The 17,228-nt window shown below is 45.5% G+C and overlaps 1 protein-coding gene across 2 annotated transcripts in view; it reads left to right on the plus strand.

Annotated features, from left to right (window-relative positions):
- Positions 1-17,228, plus strand: part of LOC129822965 (catenin delta-2-like) — a 379,787-nt gene that overhangs the window by 277,813 nt on the left and 84,746 nt on the right. For both annotated transcript variants that reach the window (XM_055881562.1, XM_055881564.1), the window contains one exon: positions 3,955-4,168. In XM_055881562.1, coding sequence (XP_055737537.1) covers positions 3,955-4,168 — 214 coding nt within the window. The remainder of the gene's footprint in view (positions 1-3,954; positions 4,169-17,228) is intronic.

Genomic DNA, 17,228 nt, shown 5'->3' on the forward strand with positions numbered 1-17,228 from the left:
CAAATTAGTAAGAATGGCTCACCTCATGTTCAAGAAAGGTCTTTTTCCCTTTATTCAGTTTACAAACTCTCACTTTCAGTTATTTGAAAAGGAAATCATCTCCCAAATATCGCTATTTTTAAAACTCCGACATAGAAAGTTGTTTGCAATTTCAATTAATCCACCAGATGGTACGGGTGTGTATGGGAGGCGAAGTCAGGTGCAGGAGAGCAGAGTAGAGTTAACAGGTGCACTTATATTCCAATCAATAAATAAGCACAAAATGACATCCAAGTGCTCAAAACACAGAACATGTACAAAAGTCTAGCACGTGAACATACCCACATAACAATAAACAATTACACACGAAGACATGGAGAGGAACAGAGGACTAAATACATGCAGTGTGATTAGATAATGAAAACCAGGTGTGTATGGAACAAGACAAAACTAATAGAAATATGCCAAATGGAGCGGCGATGGCTAGAAAGCCAGTGACGTCGCTCGCCGAACGCCGCCCGAACAAGGAGAGGAGCCGACCTCGATGGAAGTCTTGACACCAGAAATGACAGAACAAATATTGTGGTTAAACTCAAATATACTAATTGATTAAAAATATATATATATATATTTTTAAAGGTATTAACTTCGTAAATGATATCATAAGTAGGACTGGTGTAGTTATGTCATACATGCAGCTAATAAAAACATATGGAAATGTCTGCTCTACCCAAAATTACAAACAACTCATTTCAGCATGACCGCAAAAATGGAAGAGAGAAAAAGTTAGTAACTGCATTAAAGAGCAGAATTGGTTAAAGAAAATTGTGATAAATAATAAAGTATACCAGGTTCATTTAAAGACCAAAAATTGACAGCCGTGCCATATAGATAATAGTTATAGCAAAATAGTTGGGAAGAGATTTTTGACGTACAGATTCCATGGCACATGGTTTATGAACTGATACACAAAACAAGGCCGGATTCAAAACTTAGAATTCTTCAATTTGAATTATTATACAGAATTCTCGCAACCAACAGAATGTTATTTATATGGGGGATACAACCTGCCCAGCTCTGCAGATTTTGCTGCGAAGAGGCAGAATCATTAGATTATTTGATATGGTACTGTCCATATCTACAGTTGAAGTCGGAAGTTTACAAACACTTAGGTTGGAGTCATTAAAACTCGTTTTTCAACCACTCCACACATTTCTTGTTAACAAACTATAGTTTTGGCAAGTCACTTCCGATAGGAAGCTTCCGATAGGCTAATTGACATAATTTGAGTCAATTGGAGGTGTACCTGTGGATGTATTTCAAGGCCTACCTTCAAACTCAGTGCCTCTGATTGACATCTTGGGAAAATCAGAAGAAATCAGCCAAGACCTCAGAAAATAATTGTAGACCTCCACAACTCTGGTTCATCCTTAGGAGCAATTTCCAAACGCCTGAAGGTACCACGTTCATCTGTAAAAACAATAGTACTCAAGTATAAACACCATGGGACCACACAGCTGTCATACCTCTCAGGAAGAAGACACGTTCTGTCTCCTAGAGATGAATGTACTTTGGTGCGAAAAGTGCAAGTGAATCCCAGAACAACAGCAAAGGACCTTGTGAAGATGCTGGAGGAAACAGGTCCAATAGTATCTAAATCCACAGTAAAACAAGTCCTATATCAACATAATCTGTAAGGCCGCTCAGCAAGTAAGAAGCCACTGCTCCAAAACCACCATATAAAATGGACTCAGTTGTGGAAACGCTGCTGGCAGCGTAATCTAATACAGCAGAGAGTTCCTACTACAATGCAACTCAAACATGAACGGCATGTGTATCCCAATGGCTTAATCCCTGATTGTCTGCAAGTGGTTTACAAGCCCAAATGCAAACGTGGAAAATGCAGGGTAATCTGACAGAGACTAGTGTCGCTGTATTGTCAATTTGTTGTCTGCTGTATTTAAACATATGCATGATACTGCAACAAAATCTTTGTGTGTGTAATGTACAGATCTGTAACAAAGGCTCACACACATGGCTATGAACAGGGCCACACTTTCCACACATTCCCAGTTTGGCGTTCCTGTCATGGTCTCTCGTATCCCGAAGCCAGACGATCACATTTCCCACAATTCCCACTCCACCCCTGCCAAGAAGCTGTAGCTAACACGAACTACTAGCGGTAAATGTAGTGCAGTAGCTATGCCCGCCATGCAACCGCAGGCCACAAACAAATCAATCCACAGAATAATCACCTTTATATACTGGTCCTAGGTATGGAGGCAATGCACTATCTATGTGGATTATTAGATCATCAAGAGTATTGTCCTATTAGTGACTGTACGTGTCACGGGGGGGGGGGGGGGGGTAGAAGAGAGGCTAGGAGACGGGAGAGGAGAGAGGAAATGATAGGAGAGAGGAGAGGGGAGATGATAGGAGAGGAAGATGAGCGAAGCGAGGAGAGGAGAGGGATGTTTTTGAGTGTCAATGTATGTGGTTTGTTTAGTATTCAGTTCAGTGTTAATCCGGCTTAATTGAAAAGATAACTGAAATTAATTTGGAGCGATAAACTTCTGCAATGTCGTCAAACAGCTCTTCTAACCTTTCCTTGCCCCTTCTCTCCTCTCTGCCTTTCTTTCTCTCTCTCCCTGACTGTTTTCCCTTCACCCTCACTCTCACTCTCCTTCTTAACTCTTTCATTCCCTTCTCACTCCCTTTCTACCTTTTCCTCTCTCTCTCTCTCTGTTTCTGTCTCTCCCTCTGTGTAGTGATGCTATCTAAGGTTTATGTGTAGAAGGTTCAGGTCAAGAACAGAGCGAAGCCTTTAAAAGAGAAAGGCACTTGTAATCTGGGCCAGCAGCTCTTTAAAGCAGGGAATAGGAACACTATTTATACTAAACAAAAATATAAATGCAGCATGTAAAGTGTTGGTCCCATATTTCATGAGCTGAAATAAAAGATCCCAGAAATTATGCACAGAAAGCTTATTTTCTCACATTTTGTGCACAAATTTGTTTAGGATCTAAGACACGCGCACGCACTCACACACATACACACACACAAACACACAACTCCAAATATTCACCAGTTGGTTGTTAAGGACATATAAATGTTTCTACGGTTAATGACCTCCTGTGAACCACTACCGAGATCTAGGATCATTATAACTCCCTGATGACTGGTTGGAACCCTCCTTTCTCTCTGCTCATTGGCCCCCTGATGGTTCCAGAAGGCCCTGTAGTGAAACAGTGGGGGAAGGCTATGTCTGTAACACCAGCGGGGGAAGGTTAGGATTGTAACTCCTGGAGGGCGAGACTGCTGGAAAAACAGTTTGAAGTTCTTGTCTGTCTCATCTCCCTGGAAATCACTGAGTGTACATGATTAAAATTTACATGTTGAGGTTTAATTTCGTATTGTATTTTTTAAATAATTTTTTTTATTTAACGGGTAGATCAGCTTTAATATTGCAGATAGATTGTGGGTTCTATCAATATAATTGTCTGCATCATTTTCAGTCCCCTTATATATTTTTTCTTATTTTTTTAAATATATTTTCCTTTATTATTATTTTCCCCTTCCGCCTACCACGCCTCCCCTAATTTTTTTTATTTGTTAACAGTTTGATTTAATAGTTTGACTAGTAGTTTTCAAACTCAACAGTTTTTTCGAATCGATCACAGCAAGTGGTTATTTTCTTCAATGTAGCCCATCTGTGTGCCGCTGAGGCATTTGCTTGGGAAGCCAACACGTAACACGTAACCTTGCTTGAAGACGTGTTGGCTTCCCAAGCAAATGCCTCAGCGGCACACAGATGGGCTACATTGAAGAAAATAACCACTTGCTGTGATCGATTGGAAAAAACTGTTGAGTTTGAAAACTACTAGTCAAACTATACAAATACAATACAATCACCACTATTTCTCTCTCTATTTCTCTCTCTCTCTCTCTCTCTCTCTCTGTCTGATTCATCATCAGATTCGTCGTCAGGGTGGGATCCAGCTGCTGGTAGACCTGTTGGACCAGCGTATGAGTGAGGTCCACCGCAGTGCCTGTGGAGCCTTGAGGAACCTGGTCTATGGCAAGGCCAACGACGACAACAAGATCACCCTGAAGAACTTTGGGGGCATACCTGCCCTGGTACGCCTGCTACGCAAGACTGGAGACGTGGAGATACGAGAACTGGTCACAGGTACAGGACACATATGACACACACACACACATACACGTACACACACTGACACCTCTAAATTCCAGAAGACAGTGATAACTGTTTTCAATGGTTTAATTACTCATAAGTCCAGACTTATTCACTAGCAGGAGAACATAGCTGGTCAATAGAGAAAATAATTTGAAAAAAAGCAGGATCAATGAATTCAATGGTTTCACACTTCTAGCATTCCATCCGAATTCTCAGACCCTCATTGTCCACGGACAGACAAAGTCTCAACTGTCTTTGAGAGCACACACTGAAATATTAACACAAACCACAGTGCTTCTCTCTGTGACGCTGGGAACAAACCCCCTCACTAGTCAACAAATATGAGAAACAAACAACTCCCACACACTGAACACACGTCTGTTTCGCTACCTTCAGTCTTTTCTGAGGATTTTTCTCTCTGCCAGATATGATTTTTTTTTGGCCTTGGTATCTCTGTGAGATTGCAGTTTTTACAACAGTCATGTTTCTTTAGCCCCTTAGGTGAGAACAGTGAGAACATCAGTGTGTGTTGGTTTGGTGTGGAGCATTAGAAGAAGAAGGCTTCTAAGACAGGCTAGCCAAGGAGAGATCCTGAAAGACTACACTGCTCAAAAAAATAAAGGGAACACTTAAACAACACAATGTAACTCCAAGTCAATCACACTTCTGTGAAATCAAACTGTCCACTTAGGAAGCAACACTGATTGACAATACATTTCACATGCTGTTGTGCAAATGGAATAGACAAAAAGGTGGAAATTATAGGCTAGACACCCCCAAAAAAGGAGTGATTCTGCAGGTGGTGACCACAGACCACTTCTCAGTTCCTATGCTTCCTGGCTGATGTTTTGGTCACTTTTGAATGCTGGCGGTGCTCTCACTCTAGTGGTAGCATGAGACAGAGTCTACAACCCACACAAGTGGCTCAGGTAGTGCAGTTCATCCAGGATAGCACATTAATGCGAACTGTGGCAAAAAGGTTTGCTGTGTCTGTCAGCGTAGTGTCCAGAGCATGCAGGCGCTACCAGGAGACAGGCCAGTACATCAGGAGACGTGGAGGAGGCCGTAGGAGGGCAACAACCCAGCAGCAGGACCGCTACCTCCGCCTTTGTGCAAGGAGGTGCACTGCCAGAGCCCTGTAAAATGACCTCCAGCAGGCCACAAATGTGCATGTGTCAGCATATGGTCTCACAAGGGGTCTGAGGATCTCATCTCGGTACCTATTGGCAGTCAGGCTTCTGACCGTTTGAGCAGACACATGCACATTTGTGGCCTGCTGGAGGTCATTTTGCAGGGCTCTGGCAGTGCACCTCCTTGCACAAAGGCGGAGGTAGCGGTCCTGCTGCTGGGTTGTTGCCCTCCTACGGCCTCCTCCACGTCTCCTGATGTACTGGCCTGTTTCCTGGTAGCGCCTGCATGCTCTGGACACTACGCTGACAGACACAGCAAACCTTTTTGCCACAGTTCGCATTGATGTGCTATCCTGGATGAACTGCACTACCTGAGCAACTTGTGTGGGTTGTAGACTCCGTCTACCACTAGAGTGAGAGCACCGCCAGCATTCAAAAGTGACCAAAACATCAGCCAGGAAGCATAGGAACTGAGGAGTGGTCTGTGGTCACCACCTGCAGAATCACTCCTGTTTTGGGGGGTGTCTTGCAAATTGCCTATAATTTCCACCTTTTGTCTATTCCATTTGCACAACAGCATGTGAAATTTATTGTCAATCAGTGTTGCTTCCTAAGTGGACAGTTTGATTTCACAGAAGTGTGATTGACTTGGAGTTACATTGTGTTGTTTAAGTGTTCCCTTTATTTTTTTGAGCAGTGTATTTTACATCAGGCTATATCAACATCTAGGGACCTTAATCCAATCTTTCGTGTGTGTGTGTGTGTGTGTGTGTGTGTGTGTGTGTGTGTGTGTGTGTGTGTGGGTGTGGGTGTGTGTGTGTGTGTGTGTGTGTGTGTGTGTGTGTGTGTGTGTGTGTGTGTGTGTGGGTGTGTGTGGGTGTGTGTGTGTGTGTGTGTGTGTGTGTGTGTGTGTGTGTGTGTGTGTGTGTGTGTGTGTGTGTGTGTGTGTGAACGTTCATGCGTGTTTATCTCAGATGGGAGGGGCCAGACATACTTGGTCCTAGCCCATCTGTGACTAGTGATTAGCCTTGTGAATGGGCGTTGAGAAGCCTATCAGCTAATCCGATGGAGCGGGTACCCCTGCCTAAATTGGCCGCACTTTGGGCTGGCAGGCAGTATGTGACAGAGCCAGAATAGACTCTATTGTAAAGGCCTTCCAACCACTGAGGGAAGAAATGAGGCCTCTTGAAATAGCATTTAAGACTTGAGGACTTGTGTTAACTCCCAGTGTTAATGCCTAGGCTTTAGCTCAGTGGGCTAACATGGTCTTGAGTGTCACTGATGACCTGTGTTCAATACCCAGTCAATGACATGTTCGTACACAGTGAAACAGTGTTTAAACTGTATTCAGGAGTAATAATTTCTTCTTCTCCCTTTCTGTGGAGAGAGCTTGTTCAGAGATAAACACACACACACACACACACATACACGAACACACACACAGACACACATACACGAACACACATGCACAAATACAGACAGAGGCTGCTTTTGTAGCGTTGTTATGTTCAGAGATAAGGGAAGCGAGAGGAAGCGTGACCCTCATGTCCAGTTTGACCTCTGACTCCTCCCTCACAGCAACAATGCTCATCTCTCGGTCAGATGGTCTCCACGGAGAAAGGGGACACAGAGGGCCAAAAACAATGTTTGTGTGCGAATACCCATACCAGCGTCCTAAATAGTAGGCAGTTTTAATATGCAAAAAATTGTATGTGACTTTTCAAAAATCAAGTATGCTTTAAGTGCCCGGATGTCATACTCATTTTGGCTTCTCATGTAGTATGAATGGACTGTAAACTTTTGCATTCGAACTGGATGAAAGGAGGGCTTTGAGATTTGATAGTTCTCTGAAAGTAAACAAAAACAAATTAAAGATGGCAAAGAAGATGAGCAAAGAGTCTCCTGCAGTGTTGAAATGTAACTAGTATTTTGTTGGCCTCAAAATGATCCCGGTTATTTAATCGTAAATCGTAATCTTTGAAAAGAGAGTTATTTGCAGCCTGCCGTGCCTTTACTTTAGCTAAATATGGTGCTAATGTTAGCTACATGCTTTAGTAGGACTTGACGTTAACTGGATACCCGATAAACTTGCTGTTGTTGAGCGACAACTTCATATTTAACTTAGATAGCCAGTTATATATGTGAAGCCGTAGCAAAGTAGTGTGCTACAGTCATGATAAACGGCATATGTTTTACTAAACATTATGTTCGTTTTTTTGCATTTATTCTGCATTTATTATGTATGTTACAGACCGAGTCTGTAACATACATGTTTCAAGCAGACCACCATAGTCTCTGTGCCCAAGGAAGGGAAGATAACCTGCCTAAATGAAACACATCAACAGCATCCTCCCGGATACCCTAGACCCACTCCAATTTGTGTACCGCACCAACAGATCCACAGAAGATGTAATCACAATTGCACTCCACACTGCCCTTTCCCACCTGGACAAAAAGAACACCTATGTGAGAATGCTGTTCATTGACTACAGCTCAGCGTTCAACACCATAGTGCCCATGAAGCTCATCACTAAGCTAAGGACCCTGGGACTAAACACCTCCCTCTGCAACTGGATCCTGGACTCAGGGATGTGTACTTAGTCCCCTCCTGTACTCCCTGTTCACCCATGACTGCGTAGCCAAACACGACTCCAACACCATCATTTGCTGACGACATAACAGTGGTAGGCCTGATCACCGACAATGATATGACAGCCTATAGGGAGGAGGTCAGAGAACTGGCAGTGTGTTGCCAGGACAACACCTCTCCCTCAATGTGAGCAAGACAAAGGAGCTGATCGTGGACTACAGGAAAAGGCAGACTGAACAGGCCCCCAGTAACATTTACGGGGCTGTAGTGGAGCGGGTCGAGAGTTTCAAGTTCCTTGGTGTCCACTTCACCAACGAACTATCATGGTCTAAACACAGCCAGACAGTCGTGAAGAGGACAAAACCTTTCCCCCTCAGGAGACTGAAAAGATTTGTCATGGGTCCCCAGATCCTCAAAAAGTTCTACAGCTGCACCATTGAGAGCATCCTGACCGGTTGCATCACCGCCTGGTATGGCAACTACTCGGCATCTGACCGTAAGGCGCTACAGAGGGTAGTGCCTATGGCCCAGTACATCACTGGGGCCAAGCTTCCTGTCATCCAGGACCTCTATACCAAGTGGTGTCAGAGGAAAGCCCATAAAATTGTCAAAGACTCCAGTCATAGACTGTTTTCTCTGCTACCGCACGGAAAGCGGTACCGGAGCGCCAAATCTAGGACCAAAAGGCTCCTTAACAGCTTCTATACTCAAGCCATAGGACTTCTGAACAATTAATCACATGGCCACCAGAATATTTACATTGACACCCACCCCCCCATTTGTTTTGTACACTGCTGCTACTCGCTGTTTATTATTTATGCATAGTCACTTCACCCTACCTACATGTACAAATTACCTCAACTAACCTGTACCCCCGCACACTGACTCGGTACGGGTACCCCCTGTATATAGCCTCGTTATTGTTATTTTATTGTGTTACTCTTTATTATTTTTTACTTTCGTTTATTTGGTAAATATTTTCAACTGCACTGTTGGTTAAGGGCTTGTAAGTAAGCATTTCACAGTAAGGTCTACACCTGTTGTATTCGACGCATGTGACAAATAAAGTTTGATTTGATTTGACTATGCAGTTTAAGCATGTAGAACGCTAGTATGGGTATTTGGTCATGGTCAATGACTGATGGATGTGTGTGCGTGTGTCCGGTGTGTGTGTGCATGTGTGTGCATGTACGTGTGTGTACGCAGATTAACATAGAAATTAAATGCAGTGCAACTTTGAGTGCTTAGAGAGCAGCCTGTCACAAAATAATCAGCTCATTCAACTTCACTCCTCTCTCTCTATCCCTCTCTTGCTCCCTCTCTCTCTTTCTCTCTCTCACTCTCTACCCCTCTCTCGCTGCTCTCTCTCTCTCTCTCTCTCTCTCTCTCTCTCTCTCTCTCTCTCTCTCTCTCTCTCTCTCTCACTCTACCCCTCTCTCGCTCTCTCTCTCTACCCCTGTCTCGCTCCCTCTCTCTCTCTCTGTCTGTCTGTCTCTTGCTTTCTCCCTCTCTCCCTCTCTCTCTCTCTCCTTCTCTCTCTTTCTCCCTCCCTGTGTCTGTCTCTCTCCCTCTCGCTCCCTCTCTCTCTCTCCCTCTCTCTCTCTCTCTCTCTCTCTTCCTCTTCCTGGCTAACTCTGAAGCAGTGTCATGCATGGCCTGTCTCTGTGACTCAGGGAGAATTTACTGCTTTAATTTACTCTCTAGGCTGGTGATAGCAGTTCTGCTCACAGAGGATATACAACAGGCAATCCCCCAGCATCCAGATATGGGCTACACTATACCCCAGTCCAAGACCCAGTCATCCCTGCCCATTTAAATATCTAAAACACAGGCCTAGAGTATATCCCACCAGGCTGAAGAGGAAATAAGAGACTTTATATCCGGTGGTTAGTGTTGTGGTCTATGTGGAGTTTAATGTCAGGGAATATGAGACTTTATATCCAGTGGTTAGTGTTGTGGTCTATGTGGAGTTTAATGTCAGGGAATATGAGACTGTTGAATATGACCGGATAGAGATAATATGGTTAATTGAACATAACCACTTCAGACCCATCGTCTTAACGTATTTGTGAAATTATTTATTTATGAAGTCATGCAATCGTCTCTCCCTTTCCTAAAAACTATCCTCCAACTCTTACAATCCTAGTCCTTAGGGAAACACACACACTAACCACTAGCCAGTGGTGATTGGGTCCCCATGGAAACCTTGTGCCTAGTGATGCGTTTCAGATCTATGTTCTTGTTTCTACGGTCGACATGAGTGTGTGTGTGTGTGTGTGCGCACAGAAGATTTGAACTTGGCCAAAGTCACAGTGATGGACGGGTTGTCCTTCCTCTAGTCTAGATCAATGAAGAGTCTACCACTATCTCTATCTCTCTATCTCCATCCCCATCTCTCTCTCTCTCTCTCAATTCAATTCAATTCAAGAGTTTTATTGGCATGGGAAATACATTTACATTTTACATTTAAGTCATTTAGCAGACGCTCTTATCCAGAGCGACTTACAAATTGGTGCATTCACCTAATGACATCCAGTGGAACAGCCACTTTACAATAGTGCATCTAAATCTTTTAAGGGGGGGGGGGGGGGGCAGAAGGATTGCTTTATCCTATCCTAGGTATTCCTTGAAGAGGTGGGGTTTCAGGTGTCTCCGGAAGGTGGTGATTGACTCCGCTGTCCTGGCGTCGTGAGGGAGTTTGTTCCACCATTGGGGTGCCAGAGCAGCGAACAGTTTTGACTGGGCTGAGCGGGAACTGTACTTCCTCAGTGGTAGGGAGGCGAGCAGGCCAGAGGTGGATGAACGCAGTGCCCTTGTTTGGGTGTAGGGCCTGATCAGAGCCTGAAGGTACTGAGGTGCCGTTCCCCTCACAGCTCCGTAGGCAAGCACCATGGTCTTGTAGCGGATGCGAGCTTCAACTGGAAGCCAGTGGAGAGAGCGGAGGAGCGGGGTGACGTGAGAGAACTTGGGAAGGTTGAACACCAGACGGGCTGCGGCGTTCTGGATGAGTTGTAGGGGTTTGATGGCACAGGCAGGGAGCCCAGCCAACAGCGAGTTGCAGTAATCCAGACGGGAGATGACAAGTGCCTGGATTAGGACCTGCGCCGCTTCCTGTGTGAGGCAGGGTCGTACTCTGCGGATGTTGTAGAGCATGAACCTACAGGAACGGGCCACCGCCTTGATGTTAGTTGAGAACGACAGGGTGTTGTCCAGGATCACGCCAAGGTTCTTAGCGCTCTGGGAGGAGGACACAATGGAGTTGTCAACCGTGATGGCGAGATCATGGAACGGGCAGTCCTTCCCCGGGAGGAAGAGCAGCTCCGTCTTGCCGAGGTTCAGCTTGAGGTGGTGATCCGTCATCCACACTGATATGTCTGCCAGACATGCAGAGATGCGATTCGCCACCTGGTCATCAGAAGGGGGAAAGGAGAAGATTAGTTGTGTGTCGTCTGCATAGCAATGATAGGAGAGACCATGTGAGGTTATGACAGAGCCAAGTGACTTGGTGTATAGCGAGAATAGGAGAGGGCCTAGAACAGAGCCCTGGGGGACACCAGTGGTGAGAGCGCGTGGTGAGGAGACAGATTCTCGCCACGCCACCTGGTAGGAGCGACCTGTCATGTAGGACGCAATCCAAGCGTGGGCCGCGCCGGAGATGCCCAACTCGGAGAGGGTGGAGAGGAGGATCTGATGGTTCACAGTATCGAAGGCAGCCGATAGGTCTAGAAGGATGAGAGCAGAGGAAAGAGAGTTAGCTTTAGCAGTGCGGAGCGCCTCCGTGATACAGAGAAGAGCAGTCTCAGTTGAGTGACTAGTCTTGAAACCTGACTGATTTGGATCAAGAAGGTCATTCTGAGAGAGATAGCAGGAGAGCTGGCCAAGGACGGCACGTTCAAGAGTTTTGGAGAGAAAAGAAAGAAGGGATACTGGTCTGTAGTTGTTGACATCGGAGGGATCGAGTGTAGGTTTTTTCAGAAGGGGTGCAACTCTCGCTCTCTTGAAGACGGAAGGGACGTAGCCAGCGGTCAGGGATGAGTTGATGAGCGAGGTGAGGTAAGGGAGAAGGTCTCCGGAAATGGTCTGGAGAAGAGAGGAGGGGATAGGGTCAAGCGGGCAGGTTGTTGGGCGGCCGGCCGTCACAAGACGCGAGATTTCATCTGGAGAGAGAGGAGAGAAAGAGGTCAAAGCACAGGGTAGGGCAGTGTGAGCAGAACCAGCGGTGTCGTTTGACTTAGCAAACGAGGATCGGATGTCGTCGACCTTCTTTTCAAAATGGTTGACGAAGTCGTCTGCAGAGAGGGAGGAGGGGGGGGGGGAGGGGGAGGAGGATTCAGGAGGGAGGAGAAGGTGGCAAAGAGCTTCCTAGGGTTAGAGGCAGATGCTTGGAATTTAGAGTGGTAGAAAGTGGCTTTAGCAGCAGAGACAGAAGAGGAAAATGTAGAGAGGAGGGAGTGAAAGGATGCCAGGTCCGCAGGGAGGCGAGTTTTCCTCCATTTCCGCTCGGCTGCCCGGAGCCCTGTTCTGTGAGCTCGCAATGAGTCGTCGAGCCACGGAGCGGGAGGGGAGGACCGAGCCGGCCTGGAGGATAGGGGACATAGAGAGTCAAAGGATGCAGAAAGGGAGGAGAGGAGGGTTGAGGAGGCAGAATCAGGAGATAGGTTGGAGAAGGTTTGGGCAGAGGGAAGAGATGATAGGATGGAAGAGGAGAGAGTAGCGGGGGAGAGAGAGCGAAGGTTGGGACGGCGCGATACCATCCGAGTAGGGGCAGTGTGGGAAGTGTTGGATGAGAGCGAGAGGGAAAAGGATACAAGGTAGTGGTCGGAGACTTGGAGGGGAGTTGCAATGAGGTTAGTGGAAGAACAGCATCTAGTAAAGATGAGGTCAAGCGTATTGCCTGCCTTGTGAGTAGGGGGGGAAGGTGAGAGGGTGAGGTCAAAAGAGGAGAGGAGTGGAAAGAAGGAGGCGGAGAGGAATGAGTCAAAGGTAGACATGGGGAGGTTAAAGTCACCCAGAACTGTGAGAGGTGAGCCGTCCTCAGGAAAGGAGCTTATCAAGGCATCAAGCTCATTGATGAACTCTCCAAGGGAACCTGGAGGGCGATAAATGATAAGGATGTTAAGCTTGAAAGGGCTGGTAACTGTGACAGCATGGAATTCAAAGGAGGCGATAGACAGATGGGTAAGGGGAGAAAGAGAGAATGACCACTTGGGAGAGATGAGGATCCCGGTGCCACCACCCCGCTGACCAGAAGCTCTCGGGGTGTGCGAGAACACGTGGGCAGACGAAGAGAGAGCAGTAGGAGTAGCAGTGTTATCTGTGGTGAGCCATGTTTCCGTCAGTGCCAAGAAGTCGAGGGACTGGAGGGACGCATAGGCTGAGATGAGCTCTGCCTTGTTGGCCGCGGATCGGCAGTTCCAGAGGCTACCGGAGACCTGGAACTCCACGTGGGTCGTGCGGGCTGGGACCACCAGGTTAGGGTGGGCGCGGCCACGCGGTGTGAGGCGTTTGTATGGTCTGTGCAGAGAGGAGAGAACAGGGATAGACAGACACATATTTGACAGGCTACGCTAAAGCAAAGGAGATTAGAATGACAAGTGGGCTACACGTCTCGAATGTTCAGAAAGTTAAGCTTACGTAGCAAAAAATCAATAAAATTAAAAATCTTATTGACTAAAATGATATAGTACTGCTGGCTGGTGAAGTAGCCTGGCTAGCAGTAGCTGCGTTGTTGAAAGTGAAGCTGGCTAGGTGACCTCGACAGTTTCTCTAAGTTTCTCTAAACTACACAATTATCATGGATACAAGGACAGCAAAGACAACTAGCTAACACTACGCTAATCAAGTCGTTCCGTTGTAATGTAAGTTTCTACAGTGCTGCTATTCGGTAGAAGTTGGCTAGCTAGCAGTGTTAGCTAGCAGTGTTGGCTAGGTAGGAGGACGGCAGCGCGGCAGGCGAAACTAGCTGGCTAGCTAACCGATAATTACTCAAAGTTACACAATTATCTTAGATACAAAGCTAGCAAAGAAAACTATGTAGCTAGCTAACACTACACAAAACAAGTCGTTCCGTTGTATTGTAATCGTTTCTACAATGCTCTTCGGTGGCAAGCTGGCTAGCTAGCAGTGTTGGCTACGTTGCGTTAATTTCGAACGAAAATAGCTCGCTAGCGAACCTCAATAACGACGCAATTATGTTTGATAAAGGACGGCTATGTAGCTAGCTAAGATCAAACAAATCAAACCGTTGAAATATATGTTAACATTGCCATAGTAAGTGAGGTAGATAATAAACAAAAGTTAAATAAACAATAAAAATGAACAGTAAACATTACTGTTCATTCACAGAAGTTTCAAAAGAACAAAGGCATTCTCTTTCTCTCTCCATCTCTGTTTCGCTCCATCTCCCTCTCTCTCTTCTCTCTCTCTCACTCCATCTCTCGCTCCATCTCTCTATCTCTCTCTCGCTCCATCTCTCTCTCTCTCGCTCCATCTCCCTCTCTCTTCTCTCTCTCTCGCTCCATCTCCCTCTCTCTTCTCTCTCGCTCCATCTCTCTCTCTCTCTCGCTCCATCTCTCTCTCTCTCGCTCCATCTCCCTCTCTCTTCTCTCTCTCTCGCTCCATCTCTCTATCTCTCTCTCGCTCCATATCTCTCTCTCTCGCTCCATCTCCCTCTCTCTCTTCTCTCTCTCTCGCTCCATCTCTCTATCTCTCTCTCTCGCTCCATCTCTCTATCTCTCTCTCGCTCCATCTCTCTCTCTCTCTCTCTCTCTCTCGCTCGTTCCCCCATCTCTCTTCTCTCTCTCTCGCTCCATCTCTCGCTCCATCTCTCTATCTCTCTCGCTCCATCTCTCTCTCGCTCCATCTCTCTCTCTCTCTCGCTCCATCTCTCTCTCTCGCTCCATCTCTCTCTCTCTCTCTCGCTCCATCTCCCTCTCTCTCTTCTCTCTCTCGCTCCATCTCTCGCTCCATCTCTCTCTCTCGCTCCATCTCTCTCTCTCTCGCTCCATCTCTCTCTCTCTCTCGCTCCATCTCTCTCTCTCTCTCGCTCCAGCTCTCTCTCTCTCTCGCTCCATCTCTCTCTCTCTCTTTCGCTCCATCTCCATCTCTCTCTCTCTCGCTCCATCTCTCTCTCTCTCGCTCCATCTCTCTCTCTCTCGCTCCATCTCTCTCTCTCTCTCGCTCCATCTCTCTCTCTCTCTCGCTCCATCTCCCTCTCTCTCTTCTCTCTCTCGCTCCATCTCTCGCTCCATCTCTCTCTCTCGCTCCATCTCTCTCTCTCGCTCCATCTCTCTCTCTCGCTCCATCTCTCTCTCTCTCTCTCTCTCCATCTCTCTCTCTCTCTCGCTCCATCTCTCTCTCTCTCGCTCCCTCTCTCTCTCTTTCGCTCCATCTCCATCTCTCTCTCGCTCCATCTCTCGCTCCATCTCTCTCTCTCTCTCTCGCTCCATCTCCCTCTCTCTCGCTCCATTTCTCTCTCTCTCTCGCTCCATCTCTCTCCATCTCTCTCTCTCTCTCTCTCTCTCTCTCTCTCTCTCTCGCTCTCGCTCTCTCGCTCTCTCTCTCTCTCTATTGTAACGTGTTAATAGCATGTCTATGTAGACTGGTCAACCACTGGTGATCATCAGGCCTGGTAATCGTTATTGCAATCAGAGACTGACTCAGATTAGAGAGGTTGATGGTGGAGAGAGTGACAGGACACTCTTGTACTTTGGGGATAGTTGCTGATGAGTCTGAGAAGGAAAACACAGACACTTTTAAAATAAGGAAGAGCAGCTCATTTGTTTTGTTTTCAATATAACATGTTTTTATGGGGCCACAGTTGTTCAATGACTTACTTAATATCTCTGGTGTGTGAAATAGGCGCGAGGGGGGGGGGGGGGGGCTACTTTATGATTGTAAAATATATATCTTCTTGGAGAAGATGATTGGAGAAGATGAATTAACCTAAATGACATACCCAAATCTACCTGCCTGTAGCTCAGGCCATGAAGCAAGGATATGCATATTATTGGTACCATTTGAAAGGAAACACTTTGAAGTTAGTGGTTTGAAGTTTGAATGTAGGAGAATACAACACAATAGATCTGGTAGAAGAAAATACAAAGAAAAAACCAACTGGTCTTTTTCTACCACCATCTTTGAAATGCAAGAGAAAGGTCATAGTTATAGCCATCACTCTGGTTGTAATTCAGATAGTGTCCACAGATGGCAGCAGTGTATGTGCAAAGTTTCAGATGGATAACTTCAGAAACGAGTGAACAACAAGACTTTTAGTGTCAAGTCCCCAGGTACATTTGGGCAAATTGTGAATGAGACATTCTCATTCATATTCCATTTTTCTGCAAGAATATCGTTAAATCTGTATACTTTGACTTTGATTTAGCTTTCCAAGTATTAGTAGCCGTATTATAAGTTCAACATTTGCTTATTTGACAAAGATACAGTCCTTCAAGTGATGACCTTTTTAGAATATGAAAAATTATTTTTTTCTAACAAAACGACACTTAATGTTACCTCTGGGACCCTTTGGATGATAAATCAGAGCAAGATTTCAGAATGTAAGTGCACATTTCACCTTCAGAGGTGAATTTTCCAAACCTATCGCGTTGAAAAAAGTGTTTTGTTGTTAGGAGCTCTCCTCAAACAATAGCATGGCATTTTTTTCGCAGTAATAGCTACTGTAAATTGGACAGTGCAATTATATTAACAATAATTTAAGCTTTCAGACAATATAAGATGTACCAACATTTGTTGTTTCTCTAAAATCTGCGATCTTGACATAACGCGCTGCATGATTTACAACTGTCCCGTTAACGGAACGCCTATTGCTAACTAAGGCAGTGTAAACCTGTGTTCTGATAGCTAAGCTAGGTTGCAAGGTTGAATACACTGAATTGCCACAAGGCTGCCGGCTAGAGCAGTATGGGTGCTATCTAAATTGGCTTGCCACCTCACCACCATAAACCACAAGCTGGTAGTCTTTAGGGTCCTTTAATGAACAACTGGAGGATGTGGTTCTACAAGGAATAGAAAAAAGGACATACAGTTGAAGTCGGAAGTTTACATACATCTTAGACAAATACATTTAAACTCAGTTTTTCACAATACCTGACTTTTAATCCTAGTAAAAATTGCCTGTCTTAGGTCAGTTAGGATCACCACTTTATTTTAAGGACATGAAATGTCAGAATAATTGTAGATAGAATGATTTATTTCAGTTGTTATTTCTTTCATCACATTCCCAGTGGGTCAGAAGTTTACATACACTCAATTAGTATTTGGCAGCATTGCCTTTAAAATGGTTTAACTTGGGTCAAACGTTTTGGGTAGC

Source organism: Salvelinus fontinalis, chromosome 25, assembly GCF_029448725.1.
Source record: "Salvelinus fontinalis isolate EN_2023a chromosome 25, ASM2944872v1, whole genome shotgun sequence".
In the NCBI taxonomy this organism is placed as follows: domain Eukaryota; kingdom Metazoa; phylum Chordata; class Actinopteri; order Salmoniformes; family Salmonidae; genus Salvelinus; species Salvelinus fontinalis.